Here is an 18,595-nt window from a genome sequence, read left to right as displayed (position 1 = left end):
AAGAATTTGTTCATTAATGAACATGGCAGACTGTATATATTTATGTAAAGCCCTGAAGTATACATTTTTTAAATCATAGGTGAACGTGGTAATCACTATGCTATACAATTATTTAATCATAGGTGAATGTGGTAACCCCTATGCTATACAATACAGCTACTTTCTATACCCCCAATAAATTAATATATTCTCTTATTTATCATATTATTTTTCTATCTCCTGTGAAGAGCAAAGGAAGCAGTACGCACAGTCTCTAACGATGGCTGAAAACAGTTTAGAGCATCGTGTGGAGGTAAGCATGGTCTTAAAATAAAATCTGTTTTCTTTAACTTATGAAGCAAATTAAATCTGCAGAGCTAGCTTTCTAGTAAAGCAAAATAGTTACTTTACTTTTTTATAGACATGGACCTTTGATCTTGTCCACCAGCTCCTACTACAAAGCATTAAACACCACAAAGTAAATTCCAAATACCTCTGATCACCCTTCAGTTTCTAATGTAGATCCAAAAATGGTACTTGCATGATCATTGGCCCCTACTCTCTGTTAATATCTGCCAGCAAAATGTATCTACCGTATATACTCGAGTATAAGATGAGTTTTTCGGCACTTTTTTGGGGCTGAAAAAGCCCCACTCGTCTTATACTCGAGTCAGTGTCTGCATTATGGCAACTTACATTGCCATAATACAGACCAGGACCGCCGGGCTCCTGTTGGGGGCTGGGAGCAAGCTGTTACTTACCTTTACAGCAGCACAGAGGAGAAGGGAGCTGACAGGAGCTGCTGTAAAGGTAACAGTTTGCTCCTGCACAGCCCATCCACTGGACCACCAGGGAATAATAAAGCCCCCCTCCCTGGCCAGCTAACAAGCAGGGAGGGGGGTGGGGAATAAAATAAACATTTTAATAATATTAAAATACATTATTCTTTTTATAATATAAAAAAAATTATAATAATATTAAAATAAAAATAACAACAATAAATAATAAAAATGCCCACCCCCCACCAAGGTTACACACTCTGCATCACATACACAAACACCCTCTGCATCACACACACACACACACTGCATTCATACACACACACTCTGCATTAATTATATACACACATACACCTTGCATTCATTATACACACACTCTGCATTCATTATACACAAACACTGTAAATAAATATTCAATTAATATAATTTTTTGGGGGGGGTCTAATTTTATTTAGATATTTACCAGTAGCTGCTGCATTTCCCACCCTAGTCTTATACTCGAGTCAATACGTTTTCCCAGATTTTGGGGGTAAAATAAGGGGCATCGACTTATATTCGGGTCGACTTATACTCGAGTATATACGGTACTCTTTCTTTACTGTATATATTCCAATAAAGCTGTTTTTTTAAATGCAAAAGCCGTAGTCCATGGTCTGTTTTTTTTTTTACTCCTCTGTGGCATTTGCATCCACCTTAGTGGATTACATTACTGCAAACTACTAAACTGTGCTGTCATAATTGTATGATCGTATTGCTGGGACAAAGAAGCTACTGCCAAGTGATAATCATCCAATAAAGGGACAATACAAGTGCCAAAAGCTAAGTAGTTGTGGTGCATAGTTGCTGCCTGTGTTTACTAGGAGAATGTAAAACTGTTCTGAGAAACAGCAATGTTGACATTTGTCAGATAATACGCCTTTAATGACTAGCAGACTGACAACCACTAGAGGTGCTGTCTCTGTAGAACCAGGTGTGGAAATACCTGTGGTGCAGCCCAGCTTTGGCATAACACATTGCAAGATAAAGGCCTCAGCCACCATGTGACCCTTCCTGGCCACACTGTCACAGCCAGTAGTTCCTGCAGCACCAAAGAGGGAGGAAGGGCAACAGGGAGCCAAACTGGGGAAAACGTGTAGTGTCGACAGTAGGATGCAAGGAAAAATGCAGGAGGGAGAGTTGGAGAGAGGCTGCGTATCTATGTGTCCTGTGTATGTGTGTTGGTATGGGTCTATATGTTTGTGTGTCTGTCTATATATGTTAATTTGTGTGTGTATTTGTGCATGTGGCATTGTGTTTGTATGTGCATCTATGTGTGTATGTCTCTTGGAGGATATTTGTGTGTTTGTATCTGTGTTCATCTATGTGTAGCAGTGTATGTGTGTATATCTTTGTCTGGCAGTCTTTGTGTGGCATTATATGTGTCTGTAGGTTTTGTGGCTACGTGTGTGTAAATGTGATTACATACACCAAGATTACAAACATACACTCCACTTCAAAAACAAAAATACACCAATGCATTCAAATGACCACACTATCTGCACAACCCCCCCCCCCCACATTCTAACTCCAACCCTACACAAATACACCATGTATTCAAATGCTAACACTACAAGCAAGCACCCCTACATGCATACAGCAACACTACATACAAGTACACATCTGCATTATACACACATACACAAACATTCACACATATACTCCATATAAACATTCACACAGGCATTGCGCAACAAATAAAACACAAATACAACTCTGGATGGGCAAATGGTATATCCATTGCTAGCAAATCAGTTGAGTTGGCTACTCATGCTTTATTGGGGGCCCAAAATAATTTCTTTCTGCCACTGCCTAGAACCTTCTATTTTTAAACAATGTCATATTGGGTGTGTCATCATGCACAGCATGTAGGAATCTGAACACCACTAACACAATGCTTCTCACAGAGAGGCATTGGAGTTGATGCTTCTCTATGAATATCATCAGATTGGTGGAGTTTGGTGATTGCAACAGATGCAATAAAAGTCCCCAATATCTCTCTAAAAGAACATTGTGGTCCATTTATATTGGAAAGCACCATTAAAGAGCAATGAAAACCGCTTTACTCTATGCTGTAAAGACACATTGCAGGTTTAAAAAAATATACCTTTTTGATAGCGCAGTTTTAAATGTATAAGGAAAAATAATATTGCAAGAGCTGACCATAATAATTTGTATGAAGATTGTTTGCTCACAAAGAATCTTGCTTCTGCTTTGAAAGATGCACACATCCCGTCTATATTACTATTGGATATTTTCTATCTGGATTCATAAGTACGAGTTCTAACTTTCTATAAAGTCTCTTCTGGTAATGGCCAGGAACTCTGTGGGTCTCTGATTGGTTTAATTTTTTCCTAGCACCTCCTAACATGTGACTTGGATAATGAAGTTCGTAGTGTAGAGGATTGTATGAAGCGTCTTCGTTCACTCGATGCTGAGGGAAGAATATGGGGTCAAGACTTGATGCTAGAAGTGAAAAATGGAAATCTGCAGCTAAATGACCTGGAGACGCGGGTGAGTTAGAGTGTAGAATTGAGAAGTCTATAGAAGATCGAATACATAAACTATACCGTACTTGTACTTCTTCTTCTGGTACTTGTGCATTAAAACCATTTTTCTCCTCTATCCAAATATAACCATGTTTATTTTGGATTTGTGTTTTGCACAGGACAGTCTGGAAAGTGTGCCACTACGTAATGTACTGAGCTGTCGTTCAGTAATGGGGGGCCCCACATATAATTCAGTTCTCACAGTTACTATACAGGATCCGCAAAAATCAACTGTATTTATTTTCCAGTGTGACGAACAGCCGGTGAGTGATGTCACTGTGTCTGCAAAAATAGGTATCTGTGGGTCTTGTTTGTTTTTTTGTTCCATGTATTGTAGGTGAAGTGCACTGTAGTCATTGCTGCCACCAGGAAGCAGTGGGAATTTGAGCAGAGGACTTAATATTGAATGGCTGTGAGTTTTGTGTCTGTATCCAATCTACTTTAACCAGATCATCTTTAATTCCATGATGCCTATATGTGCAGCACCACTAGTCGAGATGTTATGTGTTATGGCTGTCCATTTTGAAGTATGTGGCAACAGTTTAGCAAATAAGTTACAGTATTCTTTCTATATCTACAGGCCAATGTTCTGCATTCACTCTTGGAAAAAGCCTTAAAGCAAGAAAAATCAAATACAGAAGGCAACAATTCCAGGTAAATATTCCTTCTTCTAGAGGCCAGAATTCAGTTTCTCATGCTCAAGACAGTTGATTGTAACACATGTAACTGCTTTGCTACCAAGTGATGATATGCAATGTATGCGTACAAAGGTAGATTAGACAGATAGTCAGATCACTTGTAAATTTTGCTATTCTTTGCTATTCGGTTCAGAGTTTAGTGATTAACCATGATAATGTCTAATGCTTTTAATAGCACTTTTATAGATTGACCATGTCACCATTTAGTAACTATTTGCCCCTTTACCGTGGGTTCCCAGGTGGAGTTACACCTTTGACAGCTAAGGAGGTAATCGTTGTATATGCACTGTTTCAAAGCGAAACTCTGCACACACTTACTTCAGGCACCATGACGACTTCAAATCACTGAAGTGGTCATGGTGCTTGAAGTAATCCTTAAAGTTGTATCAAACCAGAAAAAATGACCACCTTGGAAGCAATTCATTGCATAAAAACATGGCATGGAAGCATTACTTAAAAATAAAGGGAACTGGACCCCAGTATACACATTTTAGATATTAAAGGTATACTCCAGGCACCCAGACCACTTCTGCCCATTGGAGTGGTCTGGGTGCCAACTCCCACTACCATTAACCCTGCAAGTGTAACTTTTGCAGTTTTTATGAACTGTAATATTTACATTGCAGGGTTAAGTCCTCCTCTAGTGGCTGTCTACTAGACAGCCACTAGAGAATACTTCCGTGTTCTTAGAACATGAAAAGTGATTTAAAACGATGATGGACGTCCTCACGCTATGTGAGGACGTCCAACGTTGAGGAAATACCCATAGGAAAGCATTGAAAGCATTATTCAATGCTTTCCCAAGGCATGCGCATTAGGTCTCCCCGGCCGGCTGACGTCGGCGCGGGAGGAGAGAAGGCGGAGCCTGACCCAGCGCCGAGTGACATCGGCGCTGGACTCCGGTAAGTCACTGAAGGGGTTTTAACCCCTTCAGCAACTTGGGATGGGGGTTGGGAGGGAGAGGGGCATGAGAGGATCCTGCAGTGCCAGGAAAACTAATATGTTTTCCTGGCACTGGAGAATCCCTTTAATGGGAAAGGTATTGAATTTTCGACCTCAGACAGGAAAAGTAACTGATAGATTAACGGATAGGTGGTTAAGATGTGAGGGAAAAAGGAAAGAGAAAAAACTGAGGTTGCAAAATGGAAGGGCAACACAATGATAGGTGGGGAAGGCAGTGGATGCAAGATGGGTTCATGTCAAGGAAGCCAAATTTAGTTATTTTTTAGAGTCGTGTCCATTAGTCTAGCAGTAAGATCTTCCACTGAATTCCCATCCAAGAGGTACAGTTCTTGTAATATGTACAGAAAAAAGGCAGATGTAAGCGCTCGCTATAATGTGAACAGGCAGCAGTAAATCTACAAGGATTCACAAACCTTGCGTAAGATACTGAAATGTGATAAAACAACAGGTGATAAACCGCGCCAAACAGAACTGAAAAAAAGCACATGGGTATATTCAATCTCAACAATAACCCAATAATGTGTAATAAATTATGTATATACATACTCTCTCTGGAGTAAAGTGAGTCTCACTCACACTTTTATGAGCTACTGAGAGCTCTGCTGTTTAGCGCTTTGATGGTTCAATCCCCATCTTGGAATATATGTAGATCCATAATTTATGTGTCCAGTACAACTCCAGCATATAAAATAAAGCAGAGAGAATACAATATATTAAAATATATAAGGTGCGCAAAAGCAAAGTACTTACACTTTGGAGAGCAATAAACTTGCTCTGGTGGTATAAAGCATTGGTGGTATAATCCCCACCAGAGGATGTGCAAGAAGCAGGATTGTTTTTCAGCAGCAAAACAACAAATTGGATATGATGTTGTAGACAATACATTTTATTTATATATATATATAATAGTTAAAAGTAATATTACAAGTAAATAAAATACAAGAATAAAATATATAGATATAAAGATATATAGATATAAAGAACTTCTCTTATGTCACACCAGTGTCGTCTTTGCTCAGAAAGCTCCCGAAAGCTTGTCGTTACAAAATTCTGTTAGTCCAATAAAAAAGGTATTATAAGATACAAATGTTATCTGTTTTTTACATATATATCAATTTGTCAACTAACCACAAATATCTTTAATCAATAAATCCTCTAGTGAAACAATTATAGAAGAATTTAAAATGTAATCAATCTCTGTTTTGTTATTTGTACTGGTTCCTTGCAAGTGAACTTGTCTTACCATATTTACCAGGAATTCAACATTGCATCTAGCAATTATTTCTGTATCGGAATAAAAAGTTTTTTCTATGTAATCTATTTAGAAACAATGTACCGAGGCCCCCACAACTGCCAAGGACAACATTTGCTCCATCTCCACCTCAGAGTGTAGGACGGGAGAGTCCTAAATCTAATCGAATGGAGATGACAACAGAGAGTCCTCTTGGTATGTGAATTAACCTTTCAGCTATTGTGCATGTGCAAACGTGTTAAACATTGTTATTCTCTAAAGTGAATGGAAACAACAAGTCAAAAAAGGAAAGTAAATATAGAATATCTATAAACAATATTAGGGCACCACAATCATCATATAATTACCAGTTTCATAGAGGTTGTATCTCATGTATGATGGAGAGAAGAAAAATAGTTATACAAATTTATTAGAGTGAAAAATAAAAACAATAATTAGACACTCTCTCTCATTAAGCAATGGCACGTTATAATATATATCTATATGTATATATATATATATATAAAATATATAAAATCGCAGTATTGCAGTATTTGCCTAAATAGACTTAATCTCCCACTAGGTAGTTGCAGGCACCTCCTGCCTTTGCAACATAAAGTGAAAAATGAGTCCAGGATATAACGTGCAAAGTAAAGTGAAAATAGCCGCTCTTGGGGTGGGATCTACGCGTTTCGTCGTTCCGAGCTTCTGTCTTCTGTCTCGGTTTTCAATGGAACAAGTCAGCTATGATTCCATTTGCTTTCAATTTAGTGAATAACCCTGTTAATTAGCAAAATTCCTAAGCAGAGCTCATATTGGTAAAAAAAAAAAAAAAGAAGAAATATACAATTATGAGCATTAGAGTAACTGGTTCACTATCTTGACATCCCTGCACTGTGGACATATTTCCACACTTCCTTTCCACTAATTTGCTGCATGTGTAGTGATATTTGTAGATAGAATTTGATGCAAAAATGTTGCATTAAATAGGGTTCAAACAATTTCTCTGGAAATTATAGACCTGTGAGCTTAACGTCTATGGCTCTGAAAGTATTTGAAGGGCTATCAAAGGATAATATTCAAGAATTCATTGAGGAGGAGAACATGCCACACCGAAAACTGCTGTTAGGGGGTATGGATTTACTTTAAAGATGAAAGCGAGAGGTTAGCATTGGGTATGTGTTTTCTGATAGCAATATCCTATGGGTTTCTCTCCAGTATCACCTCCACCAGAAACATTACGCTTGGGAAATATGACTATTTTCGTGTTTTCTGTTGATAAGACTCTGTAATTAGGCCCAATATAATTGTCAGAACCAGGCTCATTGGGCTCGTAACACGGCCCTGCCTATTCTTCTACATATAATGGAAATCTGGGGTTTTAAACCTTTGGCGGACATAACCTTGTTCCTTATAAAAAAAAAAAAATGTTTTAAAAAAAAAAAAGTAAAAGAAATAAAGACCGTTCTTTAACCCCTTAAGGACGGCGGGCGTTCTATGCTGTTCTTTTTTTGGTGGCTCTAAACGCCAGAGGGTGGCATAGAACATCCCCGCTGTCCAGGGGACTTACTAGGTCCCCACCAATCCCACGCCAGCGGTCGTGATCCTGGGGTTGCCTGGGAGCTCAGGCCGACCCCCACTGCCCGATCCAGCCTTCCCGGGCCATGTGATCGTGGGGTCCTTGCGATCACATGGCCGGAATAGCCGGCTTATGCAGTGCCTGCAGAGGGACTGCCTGAACTTCCAGACTGTCCCCCTAATGCCTGCAAAAAACTTTTCAAAGTTAATAAAAGTTGTTAAAAAGTTTAATAAAGTAAATAAAAGTACTTTATTGATATATATATATATATATATATATATATATGACCTAAGTACTTTTATGTGCATATACACATGCATAAACCATTATTCTAAGTGTATTTTAATATATATGTATACAGTATTATGACATTCACGGTTAAAAGGCCATGCAGAACCTAAAAAATTTAATTTCTTAATTTCTCAATTTTTTTCTATTTTGTTCAATTTAAAATATGTTTAATATATACATATTTGATGTGACATGAAAACCCTGTGTCTCCTGAAATTAATATGAAAGAGGTGAATTACGGTTGAACAGACATATAAAAAATTCCAGGTTTTGTTTACGTTTTGTTTTGATCACAACTTGTAAATTGGCTCAGTCCTTAACGGGTTAGACAAATTCCTCCCCATGGCTCAGTATCTAGCCTGCTCAGAGCATGCATGTGAGAGCTAACAAACTCATTAACTATTTATACAAAGACACAAATTGCAATTTAAAAAGCCAGAGGTGTGGGAAATTAACCTTTAATTGTCATTTTAAACTGTGTGTGTCACCTTGTGTTTCTGTAACAAGGCCAAACATTCAAGGGTATGTAAACTTTTGATCAGGGCCATTTGGGTGATTTCTGTTATCATTATGATTTAAAAAGGAGCCAAACAACTATGTGATAATAAATGGCTTCAAATGATAATTTTTTGCATGATTAGTCATATTTCCAAAATTTCACAATGTCTGACAGGGTATGCAAACGTTTGAGCACAACTGTATATAAATACAGGCTTTTTTTTACAGCTCCTACTCTATTGGTTACTCTATGTCCCTTGTTCCGTGAACCAAATGGCAGGAAAACTCTCATATCAGTGTACTGCAAATGTATAAATAATATTATATTATGTAAATAAACCCTTTTGGTTTGTCTGATTTGCTGACAAGCCAGTGTTTCAGACCAAAATCCTGCAGAGCCAAACTGACAAATGGTCAAAAATCAGGCATCCCGAAAAACAATTATATTATCAGGAAAAATAGTTTGGCCGAGCCAAATTTTGTCAATGTGCGTAAGTCTGCTTCTCAAAAAAAAAAACATTGTGGACAAAGAATGTAAGAGTGGCAATCATAGAGATCCACCAATCCAATCCAATTTTCTTAAAGAGAAGTGTTGAATCCAATGATTCTGTGTGAGAACCATTAGCAAAGTTCAGTATCGTCTTACATGAAGATGTTAACGTCCTTTGAAAATTGATGATTGTTAAGGAGGAAGCAGTGCTAGTACCTGGGAATTGCATATTGATACCAGACATAAAATATATTTAAGTACTGAATTTCTCTGTAACATCTACAACATTGCTTCATTAAGATTAAATATGAGGAAAAGAAAAAGTACAATGCGCAGCTTAGTTAATCAGGACCAATGTTGAAACCTACATTTATTAGAAAAGCATGCCAAAATAAAAATATTTTGGGGCCCCTGTCCCTTTATCAATGTAACAATGCCATTGTTACAGGGCAATGTTATATTGATAAAGGGACACGGGTCACCGACCATTCATATTTTGGCTCTTCTAATAAATATAGATTTGTTCTTCTACGTATTGTTCTTCTAATAAATATATGTTTCACCAGTGGACCTGATTAACTAAGCTGCACATTGTACTTTTTCTTATGTTGTTTTTTTGCTCCTACATATTCCCATTGAAGTACTTATGATGATTAAACGGTCCTTTTAAGTCAGACCCTTTAGTCTATACTAATGATTTAAAAAACAAAGTAAACTATGCTTTCATTAGGCACCTATGTATACATCAGGGTACAAATTGGAATGTATTACCAAATACAGTGATACAGTATAACGTGAACATTGATTGCTTTACAGAGTCACCTTTGCAACAGAGACGATATTCCCCTGAAAACTTCCAAGGTTTTAATGCCCCACCATCCTTCCAGGCTCCTCCTGTAAATCAAGTAGCAGATATGCAACGTGATATTGTAAGCATTATTCTACTGAATCAAGTCTTTTTTTTTTTCCTTTGATTTATGTGTTGTCTTCGTTTGTCATTTTCTTGCTGTTGGTTTATAAAGTATACTGTCCAAAAATGTGTAATATACCTGATCTTTACCAATCGGGTTTAAACATTTTTAGAACTCAATACATAGTTTGCATGGGGCATTTGAGAATGTAAATGTTGTATTATTATTATTATTATCATTTCTTTTTATTCTTTATTAGTTTCCTGTGCCTTTCTATATCTCTGGTGCCATAATATGGACTTTGGTTTTATTGTGATTAAGTATATTATAAAGCGAGGTGAACACACAATGTGTTATCTTTATTGGCCTATTATTCGTCTAAAGCCATAAAGCAAGTATCGCTACTATTCTGGTAACATGTTTGTTCCTTTACAGTTCATATTTTAATCTGTATAGGTGGGGCCAGCTAATGTGTCATAGAATGTCATTTCGAGTGTCATATATAGACACAGTTATTTTCACATTGCCAACTATTTCAACATTTATGTAGAAAATAGATTTGTGTTATATTGATATTTGTAGTTCACTAAAACAAAATTAGAAATGTATATTAACTGACATACCCTTAACCACTTCCAATAACTTGGAAAAAAATATAATACATACTGCAGAAACAGTGCTGCCAGTATCCAACAGTGTAACTTGGGACTCTTTAAATTCTCAAACTGTTTACCATAAAGACATAAGGACAAAAACAAACAAACAAACTTGGGGAAAATGTAATCCATGCCTCCATTCTAATAGGTGGATGGCCAAAATGAATAAACATCCCTGCAGTGGTTATGATGCCAAGAGTGCCCTAGCGGCATTGCATTGTGGACAGTTACATAATTTAATAATGGTTTGACTTTCTACCTGGGGTCTGCCAGGCTCGCCTCTACTAGTTTCTATGGAGAGGCAGAAGCTCCTAACATGGAGCTTTTGTTAGCTTACCTAAGTTAACTTCTGTAAAGCATGACTAGCTCAGTGGCTGTGAACATCACCTAATCACCTTCCAGCTCGATGTCAGAAGTAGTAGTAGAGAGGAGAAGGATCTGAGGCTCTCATTCATTTTCATTTTTATAAGTTTTTTTATTTTTCAATAATATAGTAATATTGCAAAATTATTTGTATATTTAATCAAAATATCAAGCAGAAAGTTAAATAAGAAAAAGGGAGGTAGGGAAAGTTAAGTCCAACAGAATAATTATCCAGTCAACAAAAGTGACAAAACTTTCACAGTAGTTATGACAGTTTCTTCCTAGGCGGAGTACACAATATTCCAAATGTGCAAGGTTGATTCTTCTTGGTTATCCTTTATTCTTGAGATGGATACTGTTGAAGTGTTGGCAGTGTTTTTGCATACAGGAGCAGGTAGAGGAAGGAAAAAACAGCTATAGTACAGAGAGAAAGAATTTAGCTTAAAACTTATATACAACTCCATGTGGAGGGACCAGGATGGGAAGATAACATTGTCTTGTCTCCTCTACTTACAAAGAGTGTGATTCAGGGAGTATAAACAGCGAGGGGATATAACTAAATGGACCATGTCAAGGCCACATTGTCAGGAACATTGGACACTTGAGCCATGTGTTATTTATTGAAGTGAGAACCAATTGTGATTTTGGTTAGCACCTGTTTTGGTTATTTAAACACCAACTATAAGAGGCATCTTTATTTTTCATTAACTCCAAAAACTCTAAACTTGGTGATATGTCTTAGAGTGGTTGGAGTTAAGCACTTAAAAAAAATATAACATCTTCCTATCACATGCCTATGTTTGCAGTTAATGATCCTACCTTGAGAGCTCAGTCTAAGCTTAACTACCCTCATTTTGTATTAAAGGACCACTATAGGCACCCAGACCACTTCAGCTTAATGAAGTGGTCTGGGTGCCAGGTCCAGCTAGGGTTAACCCATTTTTTTTATAAACATAGCAGTTTCAGAGAAACTGCTATGTTTATAAATGGGTTAATCCAGCCCTCAAATCCTCTAGTGGCTGTCTCACTGACAGCCGCCAGAGGCGCTTGCGTGATTCTCACTGTGAAAATCACAGTGAGAGCACGCAAGCGTCCATAGGAAAGCATTGATAATGCTTTACTATGAGACCGGCTGAATGCGCGCGCAGCTCTTGCCGCGCATGCGCATTCAGCCGAATGGGAGGAGAGGAGGAGGATCGGAGGAGAAGAGCTCCCCGCCCGGCGCTGGAGAAAGGTATGTTTTAACCCCTTTCCTCTCCTCAGAGCCCAGCGGGAGGGGGTCCCTGAGGGTGGGGGCACCCTCAGGGCACTGTAGTGTATGTTTTCCTGGCACTATAGTGGTCCTTTAACAAAGCATTATTTCTTTGGACTTCATTTATGGCATTACCACCCACTTTCCTCTCTTTTCTTTCAGGACGTATTAAATCATGTACTCCAAGACATTGAGTTATTTGTTGGGAAGTTGAACAACCCAAAGAATAAAAAAAAAGGTGAGACCACAGCTTAAATTAAAAACAAACACATTTTTACTAATTGTTTACTAATTGTTGAGTCCAGCACTTACATGGTTATATGAAAACATAAATCACTATGGTGATCAACAATGATGGATTATTCTTAAATTCTTCGTATTACTTTTTCCTTTAGTGTCGAAAGTAACACACACAAGGAAACAAGATTAAAATAATCAACAAAGCATAACAACTTGTATGTGTAGTGGTTTGGCAGTTTTTATTAGTGTTAATAATAAATATGCATTAACTTTTTGTGTCATGTGCCAAGCTGTTCAACAGAGAATAACATTTGACATTGCATAATGTTTCAGCAGTTTTTAATAATACCTTAGATATTTCCCAGGATGCATCTTGCCTCTTCTGTTACATTAGCTACTTATTATTATAACCAATGCTGAAACAGAAATTATTGTCAGGTTTAGATGTTTGACCAATAAGCTAATAGCATAGCGAGTATCAATGCAGGTGAGCTGCAGCCTTTTACTAAAATGATCTTGAAAACTGCTTAACCACTTACTATACTGGTTCCCAACTATAGTTTTTGAGTTTAAAGGAACAGCATTGATCCATTGTAAGTGGTCAAGTTATTTTAGAGCACTTTTGCTTCTCACCTCGCTGCACCCTCCACGGCACTCTTGGAACCAGTCCAACAGAATCACACAGGTTGGACCATTGGTAGCTGCAGATTAAAAAAAATGTTAACACAACATATAGACAATGTTTTATTCTCTAATTCCCTTTATTCCTATTAAATCAACTATTAATTAAAAATTATTTAATAGATACATTCCTTAAGAAAATATGCACGTAATTTGTTTTGCCTGTTTTCTTTGGGGATATATGAAATCTGGTTCATAATAGCTTCCGATCTTGTATTTGCATCAATAGCAAGCCCTCTTCCACAGCACAGACAGAACGTTCTGTTGCTAACCAATCACAGACACCTCATTGTGAAATCTCTGCAAGGCAAGTGCAATGGGCACAGAGATAAAGTACCAGGAAGTGGCAGGACGGCTGTCTGATTCACGTCCATGAGGGTGTAACAAAGTTTATTTATAAAAGTGCTGATTTCTAGTGAAATAAACACTTTTATGAAAGGGAAAATGTGCCACGCTCTTTACTAAGCTAAAGTGCTTTATGTGTTTGGAGTTTTCCTTTAATGAGCTCAAGAGCTGATTCAATTTAAAGTATCAGTCAAACTAAAAAGTTATTGACAACAACATGGAACACAGTGTTAGACACTCTCTAAACTAAAAGAAAGTATCCATAGTATGCTGAACATAAATTGTCTTTTGCTCCAAACCTATCAAGAAATTATCAGAATGTTCTTTAGATTAATACTTATAAAGTCATCTTTTAAACTTTTTTCCCCTCCTCTCTTTCTCTCTCTCTCTCTCTCTCTTTCTACAGGAAAGTCTGTCATTCCGGAATCAGAATTTATAGATTGTCTGCAAAAGATAAAATATGCATTTAATTTATTAGTAAGTAATCCACTAATATAATCAATTTGCACCTTCAGAAAAAAGTACTATTTATGAAGATCTACTGGGTTATTTACTAAAGTGAAAATTACAGCAAAAATAGCTAAACTGGATAAACCTTTCTGAGCCAACTATGCTTTCAGTTCAGTTACTTTGGCTTTAAACTTGTTATTCACTTTGAAATCTAACTTTAGTACATAACCCTGTTAGTATTCTTCAGTGGTAACAAAATAATTTGTTTATTACTGTTTTTTTTTATAAAGTTTTAATAATTTAATTTTATATATATATATATATATATATATATATATATATATATATATTGGTAATTCAGACTGAAGATGATTTTAAAATGTAATTTGATCATTGAAGCAAATATTACGCGTTTAAGTGTCAGGGGAAATCTGTTGCAGTACCACTTCTACACAGCAGATGTCAGGTTTTCCTTGTAGCATATGTACACGCGACACAACAGTAACAGTAATTGCAACTGCTTAGTTTAACTGGTACATTATGTTCAAACAATCTAATGCAGTGTGTGTGAAAGTGCATTATGTACATATTAGCTGTTTGTACTGTTATTGGTTTCATACGGGGGAACACAATAGCTCCTACACATATTTGTTCATTAATGTCATTGGATCATGGTAAACTGGATATAAGAATTTAAAAGCAAAATATGTGTCAACTAATGCTAGAAATATTACATAAGAACTATGTGAATGATGTTTTAGATTCCCCAAATGTGGAACTGCAGCTTTAAAATAAATTCCTAAATTCCTCAGGTGAGAGCATTTATGAGGTTAATAAACAGATAGTATATACATATGTAGTTTCCAAATTTTAAGGGCAGAAGCAAAAAATACTAGAATGCAAATTAACGATTGACTTCTACGAACGCAAAGCCACAATTATTGCTCTAACGTTTGTTTGTGTTTTAATGGGAGAGCACATAATATATAGGAGTAGACTAAACTGGTGTTATATATAAAAGTGTAATGTCCACTTGTTTTTTCTTTCGCTGTTTCTATTTGTGACTATTTATCCCCTTATTTGCACAAAAATAATTCTCAGTGTCGCCTTTGCATTTTCCCATTCCGTTTTTTGTTATTTGTTGCGGTTCACAAATTTGTCACTTCCAATGTAGAAAAAAGAGGTACAAAAGTGCACATTTATGCTCCAATACATTTTCACTACTGTCAGATTGGCAGGTGTTAGGAGTGGTTAGGAGTTTTTGCAATTTTATATTTTATTTAATGTCTGAAAATATCCTTCAAATTGTGATGGCACCTTTTGCTCCTATTAATATTAGTTGTTTGCCCTTTTTTGTGAAAGCAATCAATGGTGAAATCAACAGGAAGAAAAGGGGAACAATAACTCAGAAAGAGGAATAAAACTTGGTAGAAATGCTTATTATTACATTACATGAAAAATTGCACCAATGTAGAAATGCCACTTACTACTTACAAGCCCCCATTATAGCCAGATGCAGAAGTACATCATCCTGGTGAAACTGAGGCTCCTACTGCAGAAAACCCCTATAAGAGTATTCACTGAAGTGACTATTTAATGGGATACTATAGTCACCAGAACAATTACAGCGTAATGTAGTAGTTCTGGTGTCTATAGCTTGTAGATGCAAGGTGAGCATTGTACATGCTGCCTTTTTAGAGAAAAGGCAGTGTTTACATTGGTGTCTATTAACACCTCTAGTTGAAGTCACTCAGAGGACCACTAGAGGTGCTTTCTATACATTTTGCATGGAGACGCTGAATGCCCACCCTAGAGATACATTGATTCTATGAGGAGATGCTGATTGGCACAACATAGCGTTTTGCCGCGCATGCGCAATTTCCTCCTAATGCTTTCCTATGGGATTGATAATCTCAGCCTTGGAGGCGCATCCTATAGAAAAGCATTGGATTGGCTAATGTTATCAAGAATGATGATCTCAGTCATAGAGGTGGAGCCAGGCAGGGCTAAAACACCTTTAGACATCTACCCCATCTAAGGTTGACTGAGAACCATAGCAGGTAGTTTTACACTATAGTGTCAGGAATACATGTTTGTGTTCCTGACACTATAGTGTTCCTTTAACAATTTTTAACAATTCAAAGGGAGTTTCAAATTTAAGGTCAAAATAGCAAAATTGGAAAAGTCAGCTAGTGAGTTCGGCTACACTAGCATTAAATTTTAAATTCTCTTTGAATTTAACTTAGAATTCTCACTGTAGTGAATAACCCTCTAGTCCCAGTTAGTAGCTTTGAATCCAGTTTGTAGTTTAGCCTTACTTGCATACATGCCCACTCTCTTGTATTGCTGCCTGCTTGACCTTTAAATGTGTGCTCTGGTTACAAATCCATCATCAGTTCTTATACCAGGGAATTTCCTAAATGTGCTAATGCAAAGTCTATTCAATATATTAACCCGTTTCCAATTCCAACTTTATAACCAGTTTGTTCTGTTTTAATGCCAACCTTCATAAAATCTCTAAAATGTCAAATTTTAAAAGGATGATTTGCCTGGCCTGTGCTCTTCTGAATTTTCAGTCTTAATATATAGATATTATACACATAAATAGCAAGTCTCATGTATTAAATATGATCAGTCAGCTTCAGACTGCTGTTAATTTGCCCTTTACACTGAGACTGTGAAATGTATGATTTACCACCATCTAGCTATGTATAGCGGTTCTCTATGTTTTTGGATCTATATTGATCCATATTTGGATCTATATTTGAAGCACTTCCAATTTTGCAACAAGCTAGCAGAAAAATCCCTTAAAAATTCCTGTTAAAGCCAAAGATTTGACATTCGACCAGTTCTACTAATTCTAGATATTAAATAATTTGTGTTTTCTTCATTCTTGCTCTATCCCATTTTCCAGAGATACTATGCATATTATCTGCTTGAAATGCTGCACATTCACAGATAGAAACATAGAAACAGAGAATGTGACGGCAGATAAGAACCATTCGGCCCATCTAGTCTGCCCAATTTTCTAAATACTTTCATTAGTCCCTGGCCTTATCATTCAGCTAGGATAACCTTATGCCTATCCCACGCATGCTTAAACTCCTTCACTGTGTTAAGCTCTACCACTTTAGCCGGAAGGCTATTCCATGCATCCACTACCATCTCCGTAAAATAATACTTTCTGATATTTTTTTTTAACCTTTGCCCCTCAAATTTAAGACTATGTCCTCTTGTTGTGGTAGTTTTTCTTCTTTTAAATATGGTCTCCTCCTACTGTGTTAATTTCCCTTATGTATTTAAATGTTTCTATCATATCCCCCCTGTCTTGTTTTTCCTCCAAACTATACATGTTAAAGGACCACTATAGGCACCCAGACCACTTCAGCTCAATAAAGTGGTCTGGGTGCCAGGTCCATATAGTGCTAACCCTGCAGCTGTAAACATAGCAGTTTCGGAGAAACTGCTATGTTTACACTAGGGTTAATCCAGGGGAGAGAAGAGGAATCAATAGGGGAAATTCAGCGTGACAGTGTCGCTTTAAGTCATCTGAAATGATTACCCCTAAATACCTTTCCTCAGATGTTGAGGTTAGGACTCCATCAAATAGTCTGTACTCTGCCCTTGGGTTTTTACATCCAAGATTCATTATCTTGCACTTATCCACATTAAATATCAGCTGCCACAGCTCTGACCATTTTTCTAGTTTACCTAAATCATTTTCAATTAGGCTTATCCCTCCTGGATTGTTTTCAATCTAACCAATCCTTGTTTTACTTTCCTTTTCTCTAAAAAAAAAAACTGACTGTGCTAATTTCTCTTCTGTGTGTGATTTGGAAGCTCTTATAACTTGCTTAGCCTCTTTCTGCCTAATCTTATAGATCATTCTGTCTTCCTCACTCTGTTTTTTTTATATAATTACTTAAAGCTAACTTTTTGTTTTTTACTACTTTGGCCACTTCTGTGGAGTACCACGGTGGCAGGAGCGGCTCTCTAATTAGGTGGTTTAGGAGGCCGCCTAAGGCCTCGTGCTGGCTGGGGCCTCGCGGCTGCCTAAACCGCCTGAGGGCAGACTGTGTCGGGTCCTCAGTCAGTGACTGAAGACCCAACACCAGGAAGGGGGCCCGGCAGCCTGCCCGGTATGCCGCCGGGTGAGAGGCACCTCCTGTCTGCCCGGCCAGCCACCACAGACACTGGTCTGCAGCTCCGCAGTGAGCAGAGTTGCAGACCATGTGTCTCGCGAAAACAGGCCAATCAGAGCATTCCCGCGGGTTACCACGGCAACGCTCTGACAGATCTGCTGAGCTGCAGACCGGAAGTAACCTCCCCAGCATCACCACCCTTCCTCAGCATCACCCCCCCTCAGCATCAACCACCCTCCCTCAATATAAACCCCCCTCCCTCAGCATCACCCCCCCTCACCATCAACGCCCCTCCCTCACCATTACCCCAACCCCCTCCATCAGCATCACCACCCTCGCTCAGCATCACCCCCCCTCGCTCAGCATCACCCCCCCTCGCTCAGCATTACCCCCCACTCACCATCAACCCCCCTCCCTCAGCATCACCCCCCTCCCTCAGCATCAACCCCCCTCTCTCAGCAT

At 37.8% G+C, this 18,595-nt stretch overlaps 1 protein-coding gene across 2 annotated transcripts in view; it reads left to right on the top strand.

Annotated features, from left to right (window-relative positions):
• EPS8L3 (EPS8 signaling adaptor L3) overlaps nt 1-18,595 on the top strand; it is a 92,842-nt gene that overhangs the window by 56,550 nt on the left and 17,697 nt on the right. For both annotated transcript variants that reach the window (XM_063444378.1, XM_063444377.1), the window contains exons 4-11: nt 228-292; nt 3,153-3,308; nt 3,463-3,606; nt 3,924-3,997; nt 6,330-6,451; nt 9,910-10,022; nt 12,438-12,513; nt 13,948-14,018. In XM_063444378.1, coding sequence (XP_063300448.1) covers nt 228-292; nt 3,153-3,308; nt 3,463-3,606; nt 3,924-3,997; nt 6,330-6,451; nt 9,910-10,022; nt 12,438-12,513; nt 13,948-14,018 — 821 coding nt within the window. The remainder of the gene's footprint in view (nt 1-227; nt 293-3,152; nt 3,309-3,462; nt 3,607-3,923; nt 3,998-6,329; nt 6,452-9,909; nt 10,023-12,437; nt 12,514-13,947; nt 14,019-18,595) is intronic.

The sequence above is a fragment of the Pelobates fuscus genome, chromosome 1, assembly GCF_036172605.1.
Source record: "Pelobates fuscus isolate aPelFus1 chromosome 1, aPelFus1.pri, whole genome shotgun sequence".
Taxonomy (NCBI): domain Eukaryota; kingdom Metazoa; phylum Chordata; class Amphibia; order Anura; family Pelobatidae; genus Pelobates; species Pelobates fuscus.
Note: the sequence above shows the minus strand (reverse complement) of the source record. Positions and strands in the feature narration are given on the sequence as shown.